The sequence below is a fragment of the Vombatus ursinus genome, unplaced genomic scaffold (genome assembly GCF_900497805.2).
Source record: "Vombatus ursinus unplaced genomic scaffold, bare-nosed wombat genome assembly UNPS02014798.1, whole genome shotgun sequence".
Classification (NCBI taxonomy): domain Eukaryota; kingdom Metazoa; phylum Chordata; class Mammalia; order Diprotodontia; family Vombatidae; genus Vombatus; species Vombatus ursinus.
The window spans coordinates 35624873-35633231 of NW_020954576.1; the positions used below are offsets into that span (position 1 = coordinate 35624873).

At 36.7% G+C, this 8359-nt stretch overlaps 1 protein-coding gene across 5 annotated transcripts in view; it reads left to right on the plus strand.

The window, feature by feature from the left end:
- The window catches only part of ESRRG (estrogen related receptor gamma), a 658508-nt gene extending 651168 nt beyond the window's left edge, over nt 1-7340 (plus strand). For all 5 annotated transcript variants that reach the window (XM_027871328.1, XM_027871329.1, XM_027871330.1 and 2 more), the window contains one exon: nt 6845-7340. In XM_027871328.1, coding sequence (XP_027727129.1) covers nt 6845-7089 — 245 coding nt within the window. In that variant the 3' untranslated portion in view covers nt 7090-7340. The remainder of the gene's footprint in view (nt 1-6844) is intronic.
- Nucleotides 7341-8359: the final 1019 nt, after the last annotated feature.

Below are 8359 nucleotides of genomic sequence, written 5' to 3' on the forward strand. Positions count from 1 at the left end.
TCTCTCTCTCTCTCTCTCTCTCTCTCTCTCTCTCTCTCTCTCTCTCTCCCCTACTTCATCAGCTTCCATGAATTAAAATACCATCTCTATTGAGATATAACTTACTTCCAAAATCCTCACACCAGACTTCTCTTGCTCCACATCTCCCATTATCTATTGGATATTTCAAAATAGATGTTCTATAGAAATTTCAAATTCAATATGTCCAAAAATGAACTCATTATCTTTCTTCCCCAACCCACTTCTATACCAAATTTCCGTATTTCTGTCAAGCACACCACTATTCTTATAGTTTCTCAGGTTTTTAACCTTATCTTTATCCATACTATTTCACCTCATATATCCGTCCATTCAGTTGACAATTTTTTTTTTTCATTTCTGACCCCACAACCTGTCTTATGTCTCACCTATTCTCCCTATCCACACAGCCACCTTCTTAGTTCATATCTGATTTGTCCTATTGGACTATCCTCCTAATTGGTCTACCTGCCTAAAGGCTATACCCACTCCAGTCTGAACTTCATACAGTTTCTTTTCTTTTCTTTTCTTTTCAAATAAAAATTTCTCTTTCATGTTAAAAAAATTATTTTTTTCAAATAATGAAAATACATCTTCTCTTCCTCCTTCCTATAAGCACAATCTTCGCATAACTTTGTAGACATCGTTGAATGGCTACCTCCTCCAAACTCATCACCCTATGACCAGAGTGGTAATAAAGCTCTTTAAACTTAGCTAAGTTGATCCTCAATCAGCAGACATGGAGTGAGTTTCCAGATAACTATTTGAAGCCATTCTAGGCTAAAAATCCTGCTCCCCTGACATACCCTCTGAAGCATCAGAAATATCAGAAAACTTGATAGTGTTTATATGTATACTTTAAGGAGCTGTAATTATATCTGTGTGAATACTTCCAAAATGCAAGCACGAATTGCAACCTTTGCCTTAGTAGGGTCCAAAAATCTATCATCCTCTGGCCCACCTGGTGGCAAGCTTCTTCAAGTTTAACCATATTGGTCCTTAGACAATTGAGTTCCTCGCCACGCCTATATTTAAAGCCTTTCTCACTTGAAAAGGCCTGCCTGTGCTCGATTTTTACTAACACAACCTTTGAGAACTCAGCTTCAGCATCTACACCACAAATAAGCATCAGATTAGTTTAGTGCCGTCCTTTGTTTTACCATGTTGCTTCATCTTCTGGCTTGATTAACTTCAAAAGAACTTGACACATCTCCCTTTCCAGTTAGGGGACTAACAATCATTTCAGATTATTTTACCAAAAAGAGGAAATCAAGTTATTCTAATTGTATCACTGCTACCAAATCTTTGAATGCCCAAAAAACCTCAAGGAAGAGGGTTGTCATCATCATTTCTTCTTCTTCTTTGTCGTCATCGTCATCTTCGTCTTCATTTTCTTCTTCTTCTTATTCTTCATCTTCTTCCTCCTCCTCTTCTCCTCCTCCTCTTCTTCCTCATCATCATCGTCACTTTCCAAGATTTGGAAAGTTTGTATATGAAGTTACTTGTAAATGGCCCTTCATCCTAACTAGTTGTTCCTGTTGTCTCCTCTTTTGGTCAAATAAACTTTGCTTCCCTTGTAACCCTACTTCTTGAGTACTGTCCTTTTGATATGATAATTGGAAATTATGTTTCCTTTACTTGCAGTGTTTTTTGTTTGTTTGTTTGTTTTGGTGAGGCAGTCAGGGTTAAGTGACTTGCCCAGGGTCACACAGCTAGTAAGTGTCAAGTGTCTGGATTTGAACTCAGGTCCTCCTGACTCCAAGGCCAGAACTCTATCCACTGCACCACCCAGCTGCCCCTACATGCAGTTTTAAGACCTTGAAATAAGTTGTCTCAAGAAATTTATTACCTTTTTTTCCAATTCATTTTGTATCCTATAATAGAAACTAACATGTCACATGATTAGCCATCAAGACAACTAATGATTTTTGCTACTTGTCCATTGAAAAAGTTTTGTAATCTCTAGATAGAGTTCTACTTAATTTCCAGCAAGTTACTGTGGGTCCAAAAATCCTGGAGGGGTTGAAGATAGGGGTGAAGACATTGACAGAGGAACATATGAAAGACCTTGTAGGGAAAAACTACCCTAGATAGTTTTAAAGTGTTATTTTATAACAAGAGCAAAATCATCTTTCTTGAGGGCTTGCAAATTTGAGGAAAGCCTTGAAGGAAGGGGATAGGGGAATTAAACCAGTATTTATTTGCCATATTTGATTTTGAATGAGCTTTTGGCTGTTTCTGAAAATCAAATCTGCCCTCCAAGGACGAAGAGTTGTTAGCACTGAGTATGTTTTAAAAAAAAAAGAAAGTTCCAGAAACTTAGAAATTCCAAGAGATGGCCCTGGTGATGTTTCAAGCAAATGTAGCATCATTACAGTAAGCATTCAACCTCATAAATAAAGGAGGAATTCTTAATCATTTTTTGTGTTGTAGACCCTTTGGGCAGCTTGGCAAAACCTATGGACTCTGTCTTTGAAAAATAGTTTTAGATGCATAAAATAAAATACATAGAATTACAAAGCAAGTAAAGTTGATTTTTTTTCCCATCCAAGTTCATAGATTCCCTGAAATCTGTTTGTGCACCAGTAGTTAAAAACCACTTTCCTAAAGTGACTGGTTAGTGGTGGAAAGCACTTAACCTTGTTCATAAGTCCATAGCATATTAGAGCAAGAAGAGATCTTAACAGAGATCTACTGCATGTGTGTATGTGTTTGTTTTTATATCCAGTAACAGCTGATAGTTATGTAGAATAAAAGCTTATTGGTCCTTCCTGATGATTCTAAGCACTGTGAAAGGGCCATAATGTGTTATTTGGAATGGAAACTCACTATGTTGTTTTTGCATTTTTTTTTTCAAGTTTATACCAAGGATTTATTAAAGCAACTACTTTGCTAAGTGTTAAAGATACAAAGAAAACCCAACACATACACCCATGCTGCCAAAATAAAAGAAAGTAACAGCCTCTGCTCTCAAAAAACTTACAAAATAATGAGGGTACTTTGTGTCCTCAGTGCCTACCACATAGTAATTCCATAATTGATATTTGAGTGGATTCAAAGTTTCAAGTTTGTAAACTTTATCTCTTATAGTTGTGTCCAGGACAAAAACCACCAGAATAAAAATAACCACCAAAAAACCAGTCTCCTAATACTGTTTGTGGTTTTCTAATTTTATTACAAGATGCTAGTGTAAACCTTTTAAAAATAAAACATGGAATAGATGAAGAAGATTAAAGATATAAAATAATTTTTAGCTGATTTTCATGGGTTGACTAGGGAGGTCAGACAGTATCACAATCAGGAAGCCCTGTGGCAAAGGGCAAAGAATGCTAGATCTGAAATCGGAGGTCTTGGATTTGAATCCTGACTCTTGACCCTTAGCATTTGGACTTTGGGCTCATCATTTTGAACCATTTTTTCCTCATTTTCCTTGTGTAAAATGAGGAGATTGGACTAAATGACCCTCTCCGTCTCTGCCCAACTTTGTGATCCTAAAATCTGGATAACTATAAGCATTTTCATTTTTTCACACAAATCCCATTCCTTTAATACCTTCATCTTTGTCTTGTGGTGCCAACAGTAGATGTGCTAAATTCAGCTGGTCACCATTACTGCATTACAGAAACTTAATATTAAAAAAAATTAACATAGTTTCCGTTTTTATTGATTCTGCATAAATCTGTAGACTTAGCCAAAAGAACAAAACACAGATCAAAACTGCAAAACCAGAACTTGAACCAGGATCCCTAATGGAGATTAATATTTTCTCCAGCAGTCTGTCAGCTGAATCATGGTCTAATTAAATCGTGCAGATTTAGTGAGTTTGCATTTAAGTATTAGCAGAATCGAGAATGGGTATAGCTGGAATGAGTTAGAATCTTTTCTGTAAATGGGAAGTTAAATTATCACAGCAATTTGATTAAATCATTTTAAAATCTTTCAAGCTAAATCATAGCCTTTAAAGAATAGTTTGAAGTCTTAATTGCTATTTGTGAGCATATCTCTCTGCTGTTTGTTCTCGCCTCATTTCCTATGACATACTACAATATATCTCCTAGGGAATAAGAAGACTGGGGAAAGAAAAGGCTTAGGGTAAGGGTAGGAGCTGAGGCGGGGGTGGGAAGGCTGTCTTCAAATATTTGAGAGGCTGTCAATGTGGCAGGAGAATTAAGCTTATTCTTTGCAGTTTCATAACTGGAGTGTGGAAATTACAGGGAGGCAAATCTTGCCTTAATATAAGGAGGGACTTTTTTTTGACTTTTGAACAATTGGAGCTGTGTCAAAGCTGAGGCACAGGCTGCCTTACGAGGGATTGTTTTGCCTCTTACCTAGAGTGTCCAAAAAGACGTGTTCATAGATTAGTGTTGTTATTGAGAACATGCATGTACTATATTAGAGTTTGGATTAGATGACCTCTGAGGACACTTTGAACTCTTTAAACAAAAGGAAAGTATCTGATCCCATCAAGGTATACAATCTAGTATTCTAGAGATCTTCTGAGTGTCTTAATTTATTTTTCTCTCTATCTTTTTAAATAGTTTTAATTTTTTTTTTATTTCCTATTGTATTGTTAGGGGTCAGTAAGGTCTTAAGGACCAAAATTGGGGCTGAATAGTGCCTTGTGAGTTCCACCGGCTGTCTTCAGAAATAGTCCAGTCATCACCAATGGGGAAAAAAAATCTATTTTGCTCAACAATGCATACTTATTACAATTTTTTTTTCTTAAGTTGGGGGTAGGACATTTGAAAAACAAAATAACCAAGACAGGGCAGAAGAGAGGAAGGAAAGAGAATGAAGAGAGAAGTATCTATAAGAAACAAAGAAAGATTTGTATATGATGCAGAGTATTCTATGACATTAGCTACTTAGGTTGTCTAACTTTGTCATAGAAATATTCCTTCATAGGTTTAATAAGGCAGAAATTCAACCGTATGTCAGGACAAGCTTAGGAGTATGACTGCCATATCTTAAAGAACATTCTTTTTAAAAGTCCATGCAACACTTGCAGATTATTTAGAACCCTATTAGGGAATTCATCCATGACTGCCTAATGTGGATGCTTACTGCTTTATCAATAGTGTGACCAAAAAGGAAAAGATGATATTATAAAGAATGAGGCACAAAGCAAAATTAGACTTTTAAAAAAAAGTCAGTGGCACATATCCTTTTCCTTTCCTTTAATTAGATATGCTCCTTATTGTACTTTTTAAAAACCATAGGTCTTTTTAAAATTAAAGATTCCCATTTTTGCACATTCTCTATTCTTTGAATTGTGTGCAGGATTTGACTAACTGCATGTATCTTAGGGCCTGCATTCACTGAGAACCAGAATTATTAAACATGTAGAATCCCCAAAGGACTCCATTATGTGTAATTAACAGATAAACTGTCATCAGAATCAATAAAACGTGCTAAATGATTCAAACTTGTATATAATTAAGTGTCTGTTTTAGAGCTGGAGCTGTAACTTTTATTTTTTTTTCTCCATTTGCACATTTCTTTTCAGAGTGATCACTGAGCCAACCTTTTTAACCCTTCTTTTGCTGGAATTGGGTTTTTAAAATGATCCATTTTAGACAAAGTCCCTGTTCCAGACGTGAAGAATCTATGAGAAAGTTGTCATTTATAAGATGATACCTTTTCCCACTGCAATGTAGGCTACCTGTAATATTAAGCCAGTTGTTTAAAAAAAAAAAGTACTATTGACCGTGGCATTATTTCTATTGATTACACAAAAGCATCACAACTTCAGAGTTTATACTTACCTCAGTTTCTGTTTTAAGACCTGAATCACCTCATTTTCCCCCTCTCTCTTAATAATAACTTTATGTCTTTTGCTTTACAATTTACCAAATATTCTCCTCACATGCAATTATGTGGGTTCAGTGGTGTAGGTACTATATCCTCATTTTATAGATGAAGACACAGTTCCAGAGAAAGTCAAATGACTTGCTTGGGGACGTATAGCTAGTAAGTGTCAGAGCCAGAATTGGAACCCAGGTCTCTCCTGACTCCACAGTCAGTGTTTTTTCCAGGGTACTAGGCTAACTTTCCACTGGAATCATAATCGTCTTGAGGCTGGGACTGAGTAGGATACTTTTATAAAACACATAGATCTCGTAGAAACTTAGAGCTGAAAGGATTTTCCCCCCCAATTATCTAGTCCAACCCTGCTTTCTAGAGAGGGATGTTTTTATTTGTTTGTTTGTTTTGGGGCTAGGCAATGGGGTTAAGTGATTTGCCCAGGGTCACACAGCTAGTAAGTGTCAAATGTCTGAGGCTGGATTTGAACTCAGGTCTTCCTGACTCCAGGGCCAGTGCTCTATCCATTGTGCCACCTAGCTGCCCCCTTGAGAGGGATGCATTTAGAAATAAAGTGACGTATAGAATTACTATGCAAGTTAGTGGCAAAGCTAGGTCCAGAAACCAGGCACACTGTTCCCCATTCGAGTGATCTTTTCACTATAGCAAACACTATATTCTGAATAGCACATAGCACTCTATCATAAACATAATAAATGCTCAATAAAAGTATAGGATCAATGAATTATTGGTATGTGTTTAAACATTTGTTTGATTCCTTAAGGAAACAACTTAATTTATGAATGAAAGATGCAAGTTTCCTCCTCCCCTCATAGCAGCGTTTGAAATTATCTATCATTTGTCAGTTATAGAAATTTTTTAAAAAGTTTAATTGTAAAATGGATTTGAAAGTAATTTAAAGGTCATAATCAAATTATAGCCTATTAGTATTTTTGATCAACTTCAGTGTAATACTTTTCCACTGGTGCTCTACTAAAGCATGTTTTGCATCTTTGTTTTACAGATTCAATGCACATAGAAGATGTTGAAGCAGTGCAGAAACTTCAAGATGTCTTACATGAGGCTCTTCAGGATTACGAGGCTGGCCAGCACATGGAAGACCCCCGTCGAGCTGGGAAGATGTTGATGACTCTGCCACTTCTGAGGCAAACGTCTACCAAGGCTGTGCAGCATTTCTACAACATCAAATTGGAAGGCAAAGTTCCTATGCACAAACTTTTTTTGGAAATGCTGGAGGCCAAGGTCTGACTAAAAGCACCCTAGGCCTTCCCATCATGCACGCTGAAAAAGGGAAAATAAACAAGATAGTTAGTGGCAAAGAAACTTTAACGGCAACAACAACAAAAAATGACTGCACTGATCGTTTAGCAGCAAGACTGTGATGCAGCTTTCAACTTCCTCTGTATCTTTTGATGCAATCTCTCTACTTTATCTCTTATCTCATTCACTTTCTCCCCCTTTCTTTGTTCCTTCCTTTCCTACAAGTGTTCCTTTTCACCATCTCCCTTCCTCCTCTCTCCTTTCCTTACTTCTCTCTCATCAACCTTCCCTCCTTCTTCCCTTCCTTCCTACTTAACTTCCTTCCTTCCTTCCACTGAACTTTTTAAAAAAAGAGGTCTCTAATTGAAGAGAGATGGAAGCCAGCCCTGCCAAAGGATGGAAATCCATAATATGGATACCAGTGAACTTATTATGAACCATAATGTTCCCAATGACAAGGGAATCAAAGAGAGAACCATCGTACCTAACAGTAAAATATAACACAGTGAATTGACTCAATGCAGTATTAGATTTCATAGGAGCAGTCTCTAATTAGAAGTCGTAAGCAACATGGCATCGGCTGCTCCTTAACATTGCATTTCCATCTAGATCAGTTACAGCCATTTGATTCCTTAATTGTTTTTTCAAGTCTTCCAATTTGTTAGGTTTAGCTACTATGTAACTTTTTCAGGGAATAGTTTAAGCTTTATTCATTCATGCAATACTAAAGAGAAGGAAAAATACTGCATTTTTGTGCTGGCTTTGAACAATGATGAACAATAATGAAGGACAAATGAATCCTGAAGGAAGATTTTTTAAAATGTTTTGTTTCTTCTTACAAATGGAGATTTTTTTGTACCAGCTTTACCACTTTTCAGCCATTTATTAATGTGGAAATTTATCTTATTCAAGCAATAGTTGAAGGGAAGGTGCATATTATCACGGATGCAATTTATGTTGTGTGCCAGTCTGGTCCCAAACATCCAGTTTCTTAACATGAGCTCCAGTATAGCTAAATGTTCACTGACACAAGGGATTAGATTACACCCACAGGGGCTATGAATAGTCTAATATATAAATACCCCACATGGGGGACACATCTGTAGAATTGTTAGAAGAGCACATCTGTACCTGAGAGGTAAAGTTGTCATTTGCCTTCTAACTGTAGCAGTGGAAAAGAGATGAAAGAAATGCTTATTTGCAAAGTTAGGAACATTTCATGGAAGGAGCTGTGAGCCAATATTTGTTAGAGGCAATA